The 19,976-nt window shown below is 37.2% G+C and overlaps 1 protein-coding gene across 1 annotated transcript in view; it reads left to right on the top strand.

The window, feature by feature from the left end:
• Positions 1-19,976, top strand: part of IFT88 (intraflagellar transport 88) — a 50,755-nt gene continuing 30,779 nt past the window's right edge. Inside the window, exons 1-15 of the mRNA XM_014069612.2 lie at positions 1-147; positions 237-291; positions 1,990-2,085; positions 3,296-3,358; positions 5,061-5,117; positions 6,107-6,160; positions 7,170-7,233; positions 9,920-9,989; positions 10,917-11,007; positions 12,406-12,510; positions 14,446-14,548; positions 15,741-15,855; positions 17,350-17,581; positions 18,673-18,743; positions 19,729-19,815. Of these exons, the coding sequence (XP_013925087.1) occupies positions 1,996-2,085; positions 3,296-3,358; positions 5,061-5,117; positions 6,107-6,160; positions 7,170-7,233; positions 9,920-9,989; positions 10,917-11,007; positions 12,406-12,510; positions 14,446-14,548; positions 15,741-15,855; positions 17,350-17,581; positions 18,673-18,743; positions 19,729-19,815 (1,202 nt within the window). The 5' untranslated portion in view covers positions 1-147; positions 237-291; positions 1,990-1,995. The remainder of the gene's footprint in view (positions 148-236; positions 292-1,989; positions 2,086-3,295; positions 3,359-5,060; positions 5,118-6,106; positions 6,161-7,169; positions 7,234-9,919; positions 9,990-10,916; positions 11,008-12,405; positions 12,511-14,445; positions 14,549-15,740; positions 15,856-17,349; positions 17,582-18,672; positions 18,744-19,728; positions 19,816-19,976) is intronic.

Consider the following 19,976-nt stretch of genomic DNA (forward strand, 5'->3'; position numbering starts at 1 on the left):
GAGTCCAGGCCCTATATTTCAAAACAACGAGGGTCGCTTTTCTCCTGCGAAGCCGCTTTGTTTGGGAAGAGCCAAAGGAAAAAAGCCGCGTTAATGGGAGGGAGGCTTAGGTTATCTGGGAGATAGCGGGACACGGAAAAATTCCAAGTATGCTGGCGGTGGCTGTTAAGGGTTGTTTTAAGAAAGGATTTGAGCCGATTAACATCCTTCCTTTTTTCCCCCCTGCCTTTTTACAGATTCTGATCGTTTCCATCACTGCTGGAGCGCTCGACCTTGGAACGGCTCAGCCAGGTGAGCGTTAAATCAAAACTCTCCGCCTGTTGCTTGACAGAAGTAAATGATTGGAGAATCGCGGGAGGCGGCTAGGCTTGTGCCTTCAGTCAATCAATCAGAATAGAGCTGGAAAGAACCTTGGAGGTCATCTAGTCTAATCCCCTGCTCAAGTCAGGGAAGGACTTTCTATTTGTTTGTTTGTTTGTTTATTAAACTTGCATGCTGTCCAACTTCCAATGACTCTGGACAGTTCACAACAATCAACACCAAGGAATTACAGTGAAGACTTTTCCTTCCTAAAACCCATTTTCATCCAATGGTTGATTAAAGAATCTTACCTAGGATGAGGTACTGCAACATGGGAATTGGATAGTGGCCAGAAGTATCTTTAAAGAAACTGGCTATAGCCTTATGTGGAGTTTGCAGAATTGTTCTCCAGACTTGCTCTGGTTATTTCTCAAGGGGGTTGTTGCCACATGTTTTGCATGGAAATCCCTTTGAAGATGATCTGATTGCCATAGTTGTTCAGAAACTATGCAGTATGATTCTGTGCCAGTGACTGTCTATATCTGATCCTAATTTAGAGGGCTAGCCTGGACCTTTAAACTTTAGGATTGCATGACTGGAGGAATATATTTACCCACACAATTTGGCTCTAAACCCCTGCCAGCAAAATCAGCTTTGTATTTGGGGTTAGTATCCCAGCACCCTGGTGCCCATTTTAGTGCTGGTGTTAATGTGAGATTGTAATGAGCTAGGATCCTATTTTTTATTATTTCTGAAATGAGTTTCCGATGTTACTAACAGGGCAGTGATATAACCAACCGCTCCTGAGAAGCATGTGAAAATATTAATAGAATGTATTATACTTTCCAGAATGACTGCCTTAGAAGTGTGTTTGGGATCACATACACAGACTGAACTTCAGTCCTGTGACACCAATTTTGGAATAAGTTCTTTTAAATTCAGTAGACTAGCTTCTGAATTGTAGTGTTAAGATTACTTAACTTATACTGTACTTGTTTTCTTGAGAATCAGTTTGGTATAATGGTTAAAGGATCAGGATAGAAACTGGGAGATTGTGAGTTCTAGTCTGCTTTAGCCATAAAGCCAGCAAGGTGACCTTGTAGTCATCTTAGCCCTAGGAAGGAGACAATGGCAAACCATTTCTGGGAGAGAGAAAAAAACTTGCTTAGAATACTGCATGGACTTATCTAGGCAGTCTTCCACAATCAGACAAGATTGATCAGAAAGATAAAACGTGTTTTCTTAAGAGAAAGTCACATTATGTCAGGGGGACTTCTTAGTGAATAGACACAAAGCTGCATTCCCTTACCATTTGCTGTTTTGCTGCTGCATCATAATGAAAACTGGGCTCTCAGTGTCTTGGCGGCTTCTCTTATTTTTTTCTTTCACATGCACTGCCAGCAAAACTGTCCTTGTTGACAATTTGTCTCAAGAGAGAAAGCATGACGGAGTATTGAGAAAGAGAGCAGCACTTGGTTTACAGCCTTCAGTTGTGATCTTAGAATTTTAGACTGGACCTTTCCTGATGTTGTCATTTTCGGGCATAACCTTGTTTGTTTTTTAAAATGTATAAGTTTATGATGAAGTCAATTATTATAATTGCAAGCAGATTTTATAGAAACATTGCAGGGTCTGATAGATATGCTAAAAATTGAAAGCCAGTATTTTGATACTTTTAACGTTTTACAGATTAAAATGATGAAAAATGTCCACTTGGCACCCGAAGCAGATGAAGATGATCTTTATTCTGGTTATAATGATTATAACCCTACTTTTGATACAGAGGTAAAATATACCACATATTTACCAGTTGTTTGATTCTTTTGTGTTGTATTATTATCAAAGCCCAGAAAAAGAATAAAAGAATAAACTAAAAGTAAGAGATAAGATAAAAGGAAAGAAAAGGAAACAAATGTAAGTAAATCAGGTTTGCACAAATGCAAATATATAGTAAATTTGATAAAATATATATATATTAAATTTTATTAAATACCAGAGGATATTATCAATGAGTTTTATTATGCTGCTAAGGAGTAGTAGTAGTAATATAATAGTAGTCTATTATAATAGTCTCCCTCAACACTCGAAGTAGTAAAGAGGAAATAAAGAAGAAGAAGGAATGGTAGCTGACATGTATCTGCAAGTAGTAAAGAGGAAGTAAAGAAGAAGAAGGAATGGTAGCTGACATGTATCTGTCATTTGTATAGAAGCATAAATATGTAGAATAAATTCAGTCCACATAATGCATTTTAATATAAATATATAAATACAAGATAAATATATTTATATACTAATAAATACAATTTTTAAAGAAAAAGGCTGACTATTTGACTATTTACAGGGCGGGGCATAACCTTTTCCTAGGGGGTCACAGCAACACTTGTAATAACAACACAAATAATTCATACACCATTCGAAAGCCCATCAAAAACTGAGTTTATTGACACGATTTAATAGTCAGTATGACCACCATTAGCCCTTCGAACAGCATTCAAACAAGGTGGATAAGAACACAACAAATCTTCAAACAGTTCCGTTCGATTTTCCAGATTTTTCAACACAGTTTCCAAATTCATTCTCAAAGTTTCAACCAAAACAAATTTAACATTTAATAGCTCATTCAATTCAGTTTTTTATGGGCTTTAAAATGAGGTGTCGCGGAAGTTGTAAACTGCTGTCGATCTTGCTGTGACCCCCTAGGAAAAGGTTATGCCCCGCCCTCTGGAAAATCTGGAAAATCGAACGGAACTGTTTGAAGATTTGTTGTGTTCTTATCCACCTCGTTTGAATGCTGTTCGAAGGGCTAATTGTGGTCATACTGACTATTAAATCGTGTCAATTCAGTTTTTGTGTCAACTCAGTTTTTGATGGGCTTTCGAATGGTGTATGAATTATTTGTGTTGTTATTACAAGTGTTGCTGTGACCCCCTAGGAAAAGGTTATGCCCCGCCCTGTACAATAAAGTCGACATTCATAGTTTTGTTTGTTTTTCTAGGATTTAGAGAATGATCCAGCTTTTCAACAGGCTGTGAAAACTAGCCATGGTAGAAGGCCTCCGGTAAGTTAAAAATTACAAAGCATCTGTGTAAGCATTTACAAAACTTCTTGAGAGCCACAGTTCTTTTATAATATTTTTAACCTAGTTCCACATCTTTGTTTACAGTACTTGTTTAAGGTAAACAGTAGTCCTTCCTTACTTTTCTCTTAATGGAATAATATATATAATGTTCTTTCTATAGCTGTTTGCTTCTACTTTTTAAAAAGTTCCTCTGCCAGGATTTTTTACTTTTCTAAAACATGTATATCAGGGGTCCCGAAACTTGGCAACTTTAAGACTTGTGGACTTCAACTCTCAGAATTCTTGGAGTTGAATTCCACAAGTCTTAAAGTTGCCAGGTTTGAAGACCTCTGATGTATATGAACACATACCTGCACAAAAATAGATAACATGTATGTCAATACTGTAACTTAACAATAGTATCATGTTCTGATAATCATTCTGGTATTCCAGACTCTAGGTGTAAAGACAACACATTTTCATGAATTACAAAATGCATGCGATAATTAGCCAATTAAATGAAGTCAGTGGATGAAATCATACAAGAGCATGTACATTTACTTTGACAATGAGAAATAAAGGGCCACTAGTCCATTTCATATAGCCAGGCAATAATAATATTAATTAACAACAGATCTCATATCTGGATCTGGAACAGAATTTTTAATTTTTTTAAAAAAATATTACTAGCTGATCACAGTTGGAGATTTTGGAGATCGGATCTCCAGAATAATTGCATACCTACAAAGGACATACATCTGCTCCTTAATGCTGATCATTGATCAAATATTTATATATTCATTTTAATAGATTTATATGACAACCCATCTTCCTTCTGATGGCTAACAGAACACAAAATACAAAAAATTGAAAGACTAAATAACAATAAAGACCCAGAGTAAAACAACAACAACAACAACAACAACACATATGGCAACTGAGAAAGCACTCAACGCACACATTATGGGGCTCACTTTACCTCTTGATCCCCCAGGCCAGAAAAATACCCTGTTTCTCCAAAAATAAGACCTCCCCAGATAATAAGCCCAATCATGCATTTGAGCGCATGTGCTAAAATAAGCCCTCCCCTGAAAATAAGCCCTTCCTGAAAATATTCCAACACAGCAGCAGCCATGAGGTGACCATGCTTGCCATCTCCTGCACCTCAAAAATAATAAGACCTCCCTGAAAATAAGGCCAAGTGCTTATTTCGGGGGTCAAAAGAAAATAAGACCCTGTCTTGTTTTTGGGGAAACACGGTAGCTAAGTCTTCAGGACCTTTGTACTTACAGTTGATTCTCCTTTGCCTACCTGTTCAATAATGAACACAGAGATTTTATCGATATCTCTTCGGAGATAACAAATTCTCTTCAAAGATTTGTGCCAAAAGTTCAAAACAGCAAAACTCAAGATTTCTTTGAATCAAGCTCAAGTCCTGGTAACTTCTTCGATGTTTTCATGCATTTTCCTTGGCAAGGGAATAGCAGTGGATTGCTTATGGGAGGTTTTTCAACTTCTGTGTTTATTCTATGCTTTTCAAAGATGATGCTAAAACAGTATTTGACAGGGTTGATGACATTTTATAGAGATAATTAGATAGTTTCACTGTAATTACACATAGTAATTCTATTTAAACTACTGCGTTCTAGTTCTTGTAAAATAATTCTTAATGCTTAATTAACACTTAATTCCTTTTTACAAGCTTACGGCCAAAGTTCCAGGTACATCAAGTGCACGGACTTTAGCTACAGGGTATGTGGTAAGTTGTTATTCTCTGCATATTTTTCTCCTGCTCTTCTTTCTCTGCTTCTGCTTTTTCACCAACAAGACATACTAAGTGCAAAGTTCCTGATCCCAGTCAACCTGTCAAGTTATGTAGCTCCCATATTTTAAATGCTCACAAGAAGGACTAAAAATCTGAAAGGGAAAAGAAAAACTCCAGAGTTGAGGGGTGATGTCTCTTGAACGCTAGATAGAAAGCCAAAAACTATTACTTAGGGATAGTTATTTCAATAATTTGAAACAACACATCCCATTTTAGAATGCATTATGTCACATCAAGTATTGGCAGTGGAAAGAGGAAAATGCAACTTATTGTTAGGTTGTTGAAATCAGGAATAATCAGAATATAAGTCACCCTTCCAATCTTTATTCTCCGGATTTCTTGGAAGTAGATCCCAGAATCCTCAACCTGTAGTAGTTATGACCATCATGCCTGAGAATTCTGGGAGTTGTAACCCTGTAAGTTTATGTTCCCCAAGTTAGGGAAAGTTGTATCCTATGAATGAAGAGAGCTGGAAAATGGAACCACAACTGAGAAAGACAAAAGACCAAGAATAAAACTGCTGAATTTGTTGCAAGAAATGAAAGAAAGTAGTTTAAGCAGTTTTCTATGGCAGTGACTTATGGATATTGGAAATGAATAGAGCAGAAGTAGCAACTCTTATATAAAGCCTGATGCTATTCTTCTCTCTGGCACCAGTTTTAATTTATATAAATATTTAAAAATATTTAAAAACAAATAACAATTAGGAGATGTCTCCTAACGCCATACTTTATAAATCTGAAGATTGTATGAGAATTCCATATCATAGACATAATTAAAAAAATGGCTCTTGCATTGGTATTTGAGCAGTGTCACTTTCTGCGCTGCTAGAATAGTGATTTTTGTGCTCCAGACCTGCTTATTCCCCTAGAAATAGAGCTTGGAGTGATGATTGATCAAAATATTTTCTTGCATCATGATAGTCAAAGACAACATTGTCTTCATCAATGGGCAGACCAATGACAGCAGCTTTACAGGTAATACTGTTATAATTTTTGCTAAAATTAATTTATAGACAGCAGTTAGTAAATCTAAGACTATCTGTGTCATGATGGGAAACAGCTGGTTTTAAATGTAAGGAATGAAGCATAAGTGAAAATGAGAATATATCATTAGGTACTCAATTTTAGCATTTAATAAAAATTTCTTACCTAAAAGGTATATTTCCATTTATAGCACCAAATTTGAAAAATAAAATTTTCCTTAAAATATGGGTTATGAACCTACAGTAGTAAAATTTGTAATACTTCTGTAAATTCACAATAATGGGATAAATGAAATGTATGCAAATAGCCCCTTTGAATCAATCTAATGATTTCATTGCACAATATTGAACAATAAATTATATTTATATATATGTATGTGGTATGTGTGTGGATAGCTAGCTAGATAAATAGCTAGAGGGAGGGAGGGAGGGAGGGAGGGAGAGTGAGTCCTTGACTTATGACGACGATTAAGCCCCAAATTTATTTTGCAAGACAGTTAAGTGACTTTTGCCCCATTTTATGACTTTCTTGCCACAGTTGTTAAGTGAATCACTGCAGTTGTTAGTAACATGGTGGTTAAGTGAATCTGGCTTCTTCATTAATTTTGCTGGGCAGAAGGTCACAATGGGTGATCACATGTCCTCGGGGGACTGCAAATGTTATAAATACATACCAATTGCCAATCATCTGAATTTTGACAATCTGACCAATGGTTGTAAATGTGAAAACGGCCATAAGTCACTTTTTTCAGGGCTGCTGTAACTTCAAACGGACACTAAGCAAATGGTTGTAAGTTGATAATTACTTGTATAACAACTAACTTAAAAAATCCTACATACTACAAGTTATTATTGAAATTCTCAAATTGAAATTACCGTGTTAAAGTATTAATACAGTTCAGTTTCATGTATTTGTCTTATTCTGACACTTAATATGAGAATTATATAGTAATGATGTAAGAACCAGCTTTCTTCATGATTTTCATCATTTATTCTTTAAGGACGGTGTTACTCGACCTATGACAGCAGTGCAGGCAGCAGGTTACACCAAAGCAGCTTCAAGAGGTATATATATTTATACATATATGTATGTATATGTTTTCGTAGATTTTCACGGGTGTAGGTATGCTGGTCTTGTATTCGGGTCTTTTCCCATGTAAGATTGAGATTGTCTTGGCAACGTTTCAGTGAGGTCTCACTCACCATCTTCAGGTTGGTGTTTTCGGCTTAAAGCGTGTTCAAAGCTGCCGTCTTTCTATAAATGTTGGTTGGGGTGTGTGGAGTGCTGGCGTTGTTTCAGTAAGTGGAATGATTGGTTGTGTGGTTGTATCATGATTGGTAGATTGGTGCTGATTGGTGCTGGCTGTGTGTCCGTTGTTGTTTTGTGTTGTAACGGCCTGGGTGATGGGTGGGGCTCGTTTGTTGACTAGGGCTGTGACGATACCTCCCGCCTACCAGACATCTGGAAACCAGCCCTAGTCAACAAGCCCCACCCACCATCCAGGAAGTTACAACACAAAACAACAACGGACACAGAGCCAGCCCCAATCAGCCCCAATCTACCAATCATGATACAACCACACAACCAATCAATCCACTTACTGAAACAATACCAGCACTTCACACACCCCCACCAAGATTTATAGAAAGACGGCAGCTCTGACCACGCTTTAAGCCGAAAACACCAGCCTGAATATGGCGAGTGAGACCTCGCCGAAATGTTGCCAAGACAACCTAAATACCTGTGTGTGTGTGTGTGTGTGTGTGTGTGTGTGTGTGTATGTATGTATGTATGTATATACACATACATTAATATGTTATCAACTATGGTGTCCTTCCAGAGCACCTGACAAGGTTGTCCGTTGAGGATATGATTTAAAAACAGTTCTAGTCCTTCCTGTGATGCTAAAGAATGACTAAATGACACTTTGGCTATAGATGTATAGCAGAGGTGTCAAATTCAAGGCCCGGGGGATGGATCTGGCCCATGGGGTACTTAGATCTGGCCCACGGGGCCACCCTGGAAATAGCGAAGGAGTGGCCTGCAGTGCTTCTGCCAGTAAAAACGGGATGCCATGGCCTACTGCAACACTCTACCAGTAAAATGCGCCCCCCCCCCCCTGAGCTCCGTTTTCATGGACAGAGCATTGCAGGAGGCCATGGCAGTTGAAAATGGAGCTCAGGAGGATGTTTTTGCTTGCAGAGCGCTTGGGTCCCTACAGGCACCCCCTGACACGAATAATGTCAAACTGGCCACGCCCACCCCGGCCATGCCCACTCTGGCCCGCTGAGGTCAAACACAATCCTGATGCGGCTCTCAATGAAATCAAGATTGGTACCCCTGATGTATAGCTTCCCACAGAGTATTAATATCTGCCTAAAACTGGTGGGAGAAATAATTCAAAGATTTGGAATGGGGTGAGATGATTATGCTGGTAGCATCCAACTCTGCTGCTCCCTGTTATTCAACTCTATGGAAGCAATTAATATATTTGAGTGTCGCGTCAGTTCAGTTATTGGCTATATGGAGAATAAGCTGAAATTGAAGCCAAACAAGGTAGAGATCCTTTTGGTCAATAAGAAAATGGACTTGGGTACTGGAGTTTATGATGGGAGTGCATTTCATCTAAAAAAGTAAACTTGCAGTTTGGGAGTGGTTTCCTCGATCCTCAGCTGACTCTAGATTCGGGGCGGGGGGGGGGGAGCTATGATAAGGAATGTATGTATTTATGCATATCAGCTGCATCAGACTTCTTAAGCCAGTCAGATTTAGCAACAGTTAGCCACACCTTAGTTGTGTCCTGTTTTGACTCCTGGAAATTTGAAATTGCCCTTGAACAATGTTTAGAAACTGCAACTTATAGAAAATCCAGCAATAGACTGTTAACTCTGCAAGATACATAGATTACATGCTGTTTGTCCTTAAAGACATGCACTGCTTGCATGTACTCGGCACGGTTTAAAGGGTCATATTATCCTTTAGAGCTTTAAACAACTTGCTTAGGATTTCACTATCTAAGGGGGCCATTCATCCTGTTATGCACTTATCTGGGCTGAAGTTAGGTTCACTGACAATGCCAGGTCAGAAGAAGGCTTTTTCCTGCATTGCTTCCAGATTACGAAACATCCTTCCTCAGGAGTGGTGCTTGGTGCAACATATCTGGTATTTAGAAAACACTGTAGACACAATTCATTTTTCAGACTTTAAACTGTTAAATCATTTAAATTTAAAGTTTTATCTTCTAGGATTGTATTTATTTTTAATTTTGGGAGTGCCTTACGTACATATTTGTGTAGAAAGAGAGGTTAAGGTAAAGGTAAAGGTTCCCCTCGCACATATGTGCTAGTCGTTCCCGACTCTAGGGGGCAGTGGTCATCTCAGTTTCAAAGCCGACGAGCCAGCGCTGTCCGAAGATATGTCCCTGGTCATGTGACCGGCATGGCTAAACGCCAAAGGCGCATGGAATGCTGTTACCTTCCCACCAAAGGTGGCTCCTATTTTTCTACTTGCATTTTTACATGTTTTTGAACTGCTAGGTTGGCAGAAGCTGGGACAAGTAACTCACTCTGTTACGCAGAGCTAGGGATTTGAACCACCGAACTGCCAGCCTTTCTGATCGACAAGCTCAGCATCTTAGCCACTGAGCCACTGAACTTATATCAAATAAAGATACATTTTAAAAATTATTAAAAATGAGGCTTTAACAGAGAAATATTGCTAGAGTTCTCAGTTACATTTATTGATTTGTAGGTTCTGCATTTGATCCTCTTGGCCAGGCAAGAGGCCCAGCTCCTCCTCTAGAAACAAAGAATGAAGATAGGTATGTAGATAGTATTACAGTTACTTTTTCATGTCTTTTTTGAGGGGAAATCAATAGCATATACATCATTCATTGTAAATGAAATAAAACAGAATTTGATTGGAAAACGCTGGATCTTCATTTTTCTCTACTGGTATTATAGATTAATTACTGTGGGGTAATATTTTGATGTTCCACAATGCCATCTTCAAATATTTCCCTATGACTGGGATAGATGTGATTCATTATTAATTTCAGTGTTTCAATTGTGTTTAGTTAAGGGGTTGGATGACGGGGTGGGAATTGGGGGGCAGGTTGTTTACTTTTAACTATGGAAATTAACTGCATAATTTTGGGCAACTCATTTCTTTTCAGCCCAGGCTAGCTTCATGTGATGAAGATAGGTTGCCATGGAAGTTGTGTTGAGCTATTGAAAGAAAGGCAGAATATAAATCAAATAAATAAATTACCCAGCCTTTTTTGTATCTAGTGTTTGTTTGCAGATTAAACAGTCCTCGTTGTAAGTCAGATTGTTTCCACTTCATGCTATTGTGTATGCTTCTCAAATTTTCCCTGGGTAGTTGGAACATAATTAGGAGGTGGACAGGAAATAATTTCTTCATAAATCAGATTGACTACCATATGCAGTACCATTGGAATCTTTCATTAGCTAAAAATCATTTGACCTCAACAGTTTTTGCTACAAAAAGTTATTGGGAAATCTTTTGAGGGACCATGTATTTTTGCATTTTTTCTTCAGAAATAGTCCAACCCGAGAATGTAATTAGAAAAATGAGTATAGAATTATCTGTATGGAATAAATATATATAGAAATAAGGGCAGCCCAAGCAGAACATAATGTAGGATACCTAATATATGTACCAAAGTGTAGATTTTTTTGCCTTGGTTTTTCTGATGCCTTATGATTCTGTTCTTTCCTTATTTCAGTCCAGAAGGAAAGATTAAACTGTTAGAAAAAAAAGTGAATGAGTTGGTGGAAGAAAGCTGCATTGCTCACAGCTGTGGAGATTTAAAATTGGTAAGATGTAAATTATTACTTCATCCTAAAATACAAAACTGTATTCTTGCTTTTATAGTTTTCAGATTGCCAGTTTGTTTATAGTAATAAAAGATGGAGGGCCATTATAAAAATCTTAGTTGGATAAAAATTCAGCACAAATCTTATCACATCTAAATATAGCGGCTATATGAATTCATCCATTATGTATAAAGTTAAAAAAAAAACCTAGTGTAACTCCCTTGATTAACCAATTGATTCATATGGGAAATATACTAATATAAAATGGCCTGCTCATATTTTTGCTTTTGGACACCATTGTATTTGCTTAAACCTTTTATGGAAAATGATAAAAATATTTGTTTCTAAGAAATGTTGAAAGAGTGCATAATCTAGAGTATGTATATTTTGCAATTTTGTAAGTCTGAGGGTTTTAAAATTAAGTTTGGGCTGGAATTCAGCTTCTTCTATATTTATTTAAAAAAACCTCCATCTATCGATAATATTTGATGAGAGCATTGAGGATTTCAAGCAGTAAGATAATATATTGTTCCATCTTTCAAAAAACCCAAAGACACTGTAAAACTATGCTATGAGAGAGCCCATTTTTTGTTGAAAAGGAATTTGCTACAATTGCCCTTACCAAGAAGCATATAGAAACTAGTTCCTGCTTCCTTCTTCCAAATTAAATAATTGTTCATTCCTTTCTTGGTATATGGACTGTATTTTTCAGAGTATAAAACGCACCCTTTTCTCTCTCAAAAAAAAGGCTGAAAATCTGGGTGCGTCTTATACACTGAATACAGCATTTTTTGCCTCCCAAAACCCCGCCCCTTCATCAAAATGACCGTGCATAGACTTTAGGAGGCTTTCAGAGAGCACCTGGGGGCTGGGGAGGGCAGAAATGAGTGAAAAGCGAGCCATTTTTTGCTTAGTTTTGCCCCCACCCTCATCCCCCCAGGAGCACTCTACAAGCCTCCTAAAGGCTATTCATTCCCTTTTTTTTTTGGAAAAAAAATGGGCTCGTTTTTGCAAAAAGGGTTGTTTTGGGGAGGTCTGCAGAGTGCAAAACCTTTTTTTTAATTTGCCTCTTCAAAATCTTGGTGCATCTTATACTCCGGTGCGTCTTATAATCCGAAAAATACGGTAGTTTTTTTAGATTTCCTTTAGTATTCAAAAATAGAATTTGTAAACTCACTTTCCACCAAAGTACAGCATTAAAATATGCTAGTGAGGGATGCATTCCCTACTTGAGTATCCTTATGACATGAGTGTATTTGTTGATGTTGCATCTTACTAGTGATTTTATAAGCATAGAAGTAGGTTTATGTAAATATATACAGTACGAAAATTGTTTTATGCAGCATTGTCTATGAGAGGGCATAAGGCACCTGTGAAACATAAACTATTTTCTTCAAGGCTCTAGAAAAGGCGAAAGATGCTGGAAGAAAAGAAAGAGCCTTAGTAAGACAACGTGAACAGACAATGTCTCCTGCTAATATTAACCTTGATCTTACATATACTGTAAGTAAACCATAAAACACTCAATGCACATTCAGAATCTTAAGAATGGGGTTAATTATACCTGAATGAACCTTCTCAGATGAATATTTGTATGTACATATTAAAGGGCATGTATTGTAATTATATTTAATTGAATGTCACAATGTTTGAATTTAAAGACCATAAACAACATAAATCAGATGGCTCAAAAATATCCTAGAACTGTAGGCTTGCACTTGCCAATATTGATAGTAGGCATATGTTATTTGTCTCTGTTTAAAGATTTATATGCCCACCCATCTTATACAATATAACCTTGGTTAAGTAACAACAGCAATATTACTAAATAAACAACCCCACAAAATTAAAGCTATGCCAGCTAAACTTTAGTTTAGACCAGTCTTTCTAAACTATAATGAAAGCCTATAGCTGTTGAACCATCATATAAATTTGAACTAAATTAATTATTTCTGACTAGTTAATTTAATTTAGATAAATTATATGTAGCATATTTTCCCCACATTTGGCACCTGAGTTGTTCGCCGCCCTGAGTCCCTCCTGGAGAAGGGCGGCATACAAATAAACTAAATACAAATACAAAATGTATTCTGGAAAGTGCTTTATAAAGATTGACTATACTAATCGATTTTATTTGTATTTCTTTTTATAATGCAACACAGAACATTTTAGTAGTAATTTTCATTTTTTTCTATAATAATAATATTGTAATATTTTTAGCATGGATTTATTTATTAAATTTGTGTGATTCCCAAAATAATATCCAAATATGAGGAAAGGAACAAAAGACTTCTGGTCTGTATCTTCAAACCTAACTCTATATATTAAGAGCATCTGGTTGCCATATTCTATGCCTTGTAGTAGGGATGTATAGGGCTTCATATCTAAATGGGTATGAACATGATATCTGTCAGTATCTCCTTAACAAAGCTTTGTCCTTTCATAAGCTTATCTGATAGATGTGCATCTCAGGAAGATAGTATTTGGGTGAAGGAAATGATAACACTCTCACACCTCCTTTGAAGCAGCTTATTAATAAAAAGATAACTGGAGAGGGAGTGTAATAGATAGCGAAGAGGTTGTAGGTCCATGATGGGGAACAGGTGACACGCAGAGCCCTCTCTGCAGGCACGCTAGCCATCACCCCAGCTCTGCCCCGCTTGCGTGCATGCTTCCCACCAGCCAACTGGTTTCTGGGTCTCTGCTGCACATGCACAGGGGGCATGTGGGGGATGCGCTCATGGGCAGAGGGTGGGGCACATACGGGAGATGTGCATGAAAATGCACAGGGGGTGTGGGGAATGTGCAAGAGCGCTTGCATTGCATTTTGGGGGCTCATGCAGCACCCCTGTGCCCCATTTTGGCTTCCAGGTTGGTGCATGAGGTCTTCCAGGCCAAAACAGGGCATGGGGGACTGCTTTAAAGTGATTATTTTGGCTAGGCTGCCATATTTTTAAAAAAATCCTGGAAAAAGGCAGTGAGAAATCTTTTCCTTTGTTACCATGAAGCTAGCAGTGTCAAGTTTCACTAAACTTCCTTTACATTTTAATCAGTTGTGGTTCCAGAGTTGCCATTGTGTGAATGGGAAAGGCTTCATGGCCAATTCCCATCATGCACAAGCTCTCACAGCAGGTTCGTGCAATTCCAAATGTACCACTGAGCTCAAAGGGCTCCTGGCTCAGAAGTAAAAGACCACATCTCTCAACCCTTTCCTTGAAGAATAGGATATACTACACCAATTTTTCAATAATGTTCTGCTGATAGCTATTCTGATCTCTTCCTTGGTGTAGCTGCTTTCTGTTTTCTTCCAAATGGCAGCAGTTCTCTTTTTTTCCTAGATAGTTGCTACACTACTGACAGCTGCAATTTTATGATGAAGAAATTTAAAACTGTTGCTTGTGGAAGACAATGGAAATATTCTCATTTCTTTCCTTTTAGGTACTCTTCAATTTGGCTAGCCAATACTCTGCTAATGAAATGTATGCAGAAGCACTAAATACGTATCAGGTCATTGTAAAAAACAAAATGTTTGTCAATGGAGGTACTTTACTTTTATCAAATTAAACCATGCTGATTTGTTGTTATACCAAATTATACCAAATGGAAACTATTTATTTATTTATGTAATAAACTTATATAGCCACCCAGCACATACCTAGGTGATTCTGAACAGTGTATAATGTTTATCATAGTCTGTTCATTGATATTGGGCAAATGTAGAAATTGGTGCCATTTTATAAGCCCTGTGAGATATTTTTATTTGTCAGATATACTTTCAAATCTGAAGTAACATTTTTTGTGAATTATTTAATAAAAGAGATTGCCTAGTAGTACTTAGTACTACTACTACTACTACTACTACTACTACTAAGTAGTATACTACTTTTGAGTTTTAATAAGTTCCTCTAAGTCAGGAATAATTGAATTTTGCAGTTAACTTATGATCATCTATATTTTACAGTCCAGATATCACAACTCTGATAATCTCTGCATTTAATTATTGTATTCTTAAAGTATGTGTTCTGACAACTTTGCCCGCTAGTTTACAAGCTACAGAAAAAATCTGTATACCATTCCCCATTTAAATTTTGATATTTGTTCCAGTATAATCCTCAAGTGATAAAAGAATTGAGGTTTTTCTTGAGGCCTAGTTTTTCAGGTCTGTAAATTAGACAGGCCCAATAAAGCCAGCATTTAACTATTGAAATGTTTTTAAGTAAAATGAGAACCAGTTTGGGATACTTGTTAAGCCACCAGGCTAGAAACCAGGAGACTGAGTTCAAATCCTGCCTTAGCCATAAAAACCAGCTGGATGATCTTGGGCAGTCATTTTCTCTCCCCAACTCACCTCATAAGGTTGTTGTGAGGAGAATAAGAGGAAGTGGGAATATTACCTATGTTCACTGCCTTGAGTTGTTTTTTAAAAAATAATAAAGGTAGGATACAAATAAACAAAGCAAGTTTGACTCAAGTGGCATAGAAATTGTGGGTTGCAAATAAATAAATAAACTTGCAGCCCAAAGTAAGTAAAAAAGACTGCTGTCTATATAATTATGCAACTGGAAAATAAAGGTGCCAAACATTCCCTTTCTTTTTTGTCCAAAGTAGCTCATTGTTTTTATTTTCCTCTTCTCCAAATCAACTATATATGTTTTATATCCACATAAAGCCTAAATGATATTCTGGAAAATTACTGGGACATGAGCTACATCTTATTCTGTATTGTTTTATAGGTATGCTGAAAGTGAACATGGCAAATATTTATTTGAAACAAAGGAACTATTCAAAGGCTATCAAGTTCTATCGAATGGCTCTAGATCAGATTGCAAGTGTCCACAAGGAGATGAGGTGAATTCCAATAAGATTTGATCATTTGTTATTTTCTGTCTACAGAGGCCTGTTGGTCTCGTCAATATGCTATCTACTGAGACTACTTATGGCATTTTGATTATTTCACTGCTATCTTCATATTATCTTGAGAGCAAAGGAGACATGACAGAAGAAAGCATTTTGGTTATCTGCCCTGTTTTATATGACGTGGGATCTTCAAGCAAAAGAGCATATAGAAATAAGGTGGAAAGCAATTTAGTGTCCTTACAATTGTGTATCTTTTACAGATAAGTCTTCCTTTTAAGGGTTGTAGGTGGCTGATATCTGATTCTCTTTCATCTACCTCTCATTAATAGTTTGATAATGCTTTGTGATCAGTGGTAGGTTTCTACCTGTTCGGCCAAACCTGTAGTGGTATGTTGGCCTGGGTCACTGGAACTGGCAGAGACCCAGGCCTGCCACGCCCCCGAACCGGTTCCCCAGTCTCTTCTGCTGTTGTTGGCATGTTTCTGTGCATGCACAGAACAGTTTTCAGTCAACTGCGCATGCGCAGCAACTTGTGACGGGCACGCGCGAAGCAAGCAGCACATGTGCAAAATGCCCTCTCAGTGAACTGGTTGTAAACCGGTTAGGAATCCATCACTGTGTGATCCAACTTAGTTGACTCAGAGAAGATAGCAAATGTCCTATAACATTACCTGATATCCAGTAAGGTATTGAATAAAGAACTAGTTGATCAGGAGACAGCTTAAGTGGGAATTGGATGAAGGCTATAATGAATAGGCCAATTTTGTCAAGAATTGCTTTCCTCCATATAACGTATCAGTCATTAGTTCCAACTTTGTGTAACTTAAAGAAAGGCCTTTTCAGTAGTGGGTCCTTATTGTGTATTTTCCTTTTAAGGAAGATGAGATTATCACACTTTATTACTTGGCTTTAGATAGGCAGAAAAACAGTTCTGATGGTTTTTAATGGCCAATGGTTGATTTTTATCCATTCTTAATTGTAATAAATATTGTTTTCAAATATTTTCGTAGGACATGCCTCTGTACTTGTGGTTATTGCTTTTACAGTGATATACTTTTATAATGTTTTATTGTATACTAGCTGATAAACCCGTGTGGTCCAGGTAATTATTTAGAGGGGGAAAATGTCTGGGCCAAACATAATTTCCAATGTTGCATTTTCCCCCTTACCAGAGGGAGCCTCTTTGTGGAATACTGCGAAGCCCTTAACCTGGCAACTCTACTGCGCTGTACAGTAGAAGCCATTTTACAGCAGTACAGTAGAAGTCATTTGAAGGCACAACAGGCTGTATTTTAACAGAACACCCCCCCCTGAGGGGTGTTGGCAATTTTTCATATTTAATTTGTTTTGGTATTGTTATTACTTTCTTCTACACAGTGTTAAATTGCCTTTCTGACTGTATTCTAAGCAGAGTTCAACTGTCATAGGATACCTATTTTAAGATACAGTTTAATATTAGATTCTAACAATGGTGTATTTCATTAGGATTAAAATAATGCAGAACATTGGCGTTGCATTTATTAAAACCGGCCAATATACTGATGCCATTAGTTCCTTTGAGCACATTATGAGCACATCACCAAACCTGAAAGCAGGCTTCAACTTGATTTTGTGCTACTTTGCTACTGGAGACAGAGATCAAATGAAAAAAGCCTTCCAAAAACTGCTTGCTGTTCCATTGGAAATTGACGATGACGACAAATATATTTCACAAGGAGTAAGTATGCACAAATTCATAGACTGCCATTTATAGACAGTTTCTATATGGAACAATGTTCCGTATAGTATAACAGTGCAGGGGTGGGATCCTACCAATTTAACAACCGTCTTGCTTTGTGCATGCTTTGGCGTGCATGCACAGTTCAGAGAACACTTACAGCTTTGGAAGGAAAACAGCTGAGGCTCAGCAATCCACTCTTCCTTGCAGCTCAGCTGAGAAGATAAAGCGCATGGGCGGGCAGGAGTGAAGCAGTTTATTCCCAGCTGATCGTCGGAGCTACCGGTTTGAACCGGTAGAATCCCACCCCTGTAACAGTGCCATAAAAACTATGATCAATATCAAACAATAGTAACAATAGTAATTTCATCCCATTAGATCTTTTTTTTCCTAACAAACAAATATTTTAAATGCAGTTTTGAAGTAAAGTTTATTACACAGATGAAATGGTTGCATTCTAGCAGTATTTAAATAGTTCTCATTTGGACGTGTACATCATTCTATAGATTATAAATGACAGAATAACTACAAAATTATTTAACAAAGTCCCTCTGTGCATAAAGGGATTTTAGATCAAGAAGTAAATAGAAATGGATACTTTTGGAACTGAAATACATCCTCAACTCGGCACAGAAATAAGCATCTAACCTGCTATACAAACGTAACTCGGTTATTTAAAAATGAATCTTTTGCTTAGACTGCTGAAATTTTGCAAAAAGATCTGCTAAGCAATTCGGTTTTATTGACTGAATAAAAATAGTTTACAGACAGAGATGGGATTCTATCGATTCGCCTGATGATCATCTGGGCCCGCCTGTCTGCCCCTGCGTTTTACCTACCTTTGTCTTCTCAGCAGAGACGTGGGGCAGAGTGGCACTTTTCCTTCCCAAGCAGCAATCCGGAAGGTAAGTATTCTCTGAACTGTGCACACGTGTTCGGTGAACTGGTTGTTAAACTGGTAGGATCCCACCCCTGTTTAAAGAGAATGACACGTTAAATGTTACGGTTTTCATGAATACATTTCTGTGTCCATATATTCATTCCTGTTTTTTACGTAACCTCAATGACTAAATTTTCCTCTTTGTTCTTAGGATGATCCACATACAAACCTGTTGATAGAAGCTATTAAGAATGATAGCTTACGACAAATGGAACATGAAAGGTAAGTCTCTCTTGTATTATTTCCAAAGGTCTTTCATTATCTTTCATATTTTGTAGATATGTTTAAGCAACAGAAGAAGTAAATGAATTCAGTGTGCTTTTCTGTCTGTCTACTTTGGTTATGCTAAGTTAGAAGTCAATTTATTTTCATTTATTTACTAAATTTCTTCACCTCTGCAATCTCATCAAAGGTTTGAGAAAATATGTGGGAAGGCAGGTTTAAAAACTGGACAGGTAACATGTTAATAATAGATTACACTGTGGAATTTTCCTAGTTAAGGTGCCAGTCAAATCTTTCCCTCTTCAAGGTATTTGATTCCATTCCCCCCCTCCTGATTTTCTATTCCATCTTTCTTCCTATGATTTAGTAATATTAGTCATATTCCATAATCCTGGAACAGAATGTCTATGGTGATTTTCAGTCATCCAGGTCCATCCCAAAGGAGATTTTTCAAAAGGCAACGACTTTGTCTTTTGTTAAAGATGTTTCACTTCTCATCCAAGAAGCTTCTTCAGAACTTGGAGGAGAAGCGAAATGTCTTCAAGGAAAAACAAAGTCCAGTTGCCTGTTGAAAAAAGTTCCTTCAGGACAATCCCGGAGCAAGTTCAGTTCTATTTAACTCTTTGCTCTTTAGAGTTGGATGAGTGGTAGGCGAATCTAAATATTTATACTTTTGCAAAATCTTCAAACTTCCCGAGCCTACTGGTATTTTACTTTATTTTCCACACTCAAAGAATCAGGGTTCGAAGTGAGGATGGAATGAGTGTCCTAATCAGTACTTTTAATGGAGGATTGTAGCCTAAAAGCTTATCTTAAGATACAAATCAATTTCCTTTCAAAGTATCTTAGCTGATGTTTTTATTTAGTATTTATCATTTAAATAGTTAAATCTTATATTTATTTAGTAATTCCTTCAATACAGTTTTCTGTTAGCTACTATGGATATATAGGCCTTGCCACTTTTCACTAGAATTATTTTTTTTAGGAAAGCTACAGCAGAAAAGTATATTATGACAGCTGCTAAACTAATTGCTCCAGCAATTGAAACTTCATTTGCAGTAGGTTATGACTGGTAGGTGTCAGTTTTTAACTATGGACCTTCGTTATTCACCTGTTATCCTCTGGTTGATTTTCTTAAAGATTGGATATTAAGTCATTGTTATATGCAATGAAAGAAGTAAAATGAAATAATTTGTATTTTATTGATTGTGTGTTTACACTTGAAAGCTCTAA

This window comes from Thamnophis sirtalis, unplaced genomic scaffold, assembly GCF_051295495.1.
Source record: "Thamnophis sirtalis isolate CommonGarterSnake01/CBP01778 unplaced genomic scaffold, rThaSir2_p1.2 scaffold_8, whole genome shotgun sequence".
In the NCBI taxonomy this organism is placed as follows: domain Eukaryota; kingdom Metazoa; phylum Chordata; class Lepidosauria; order Squamata; family Natricidae; genus Thamnophis; species Thamnophis sirtalis.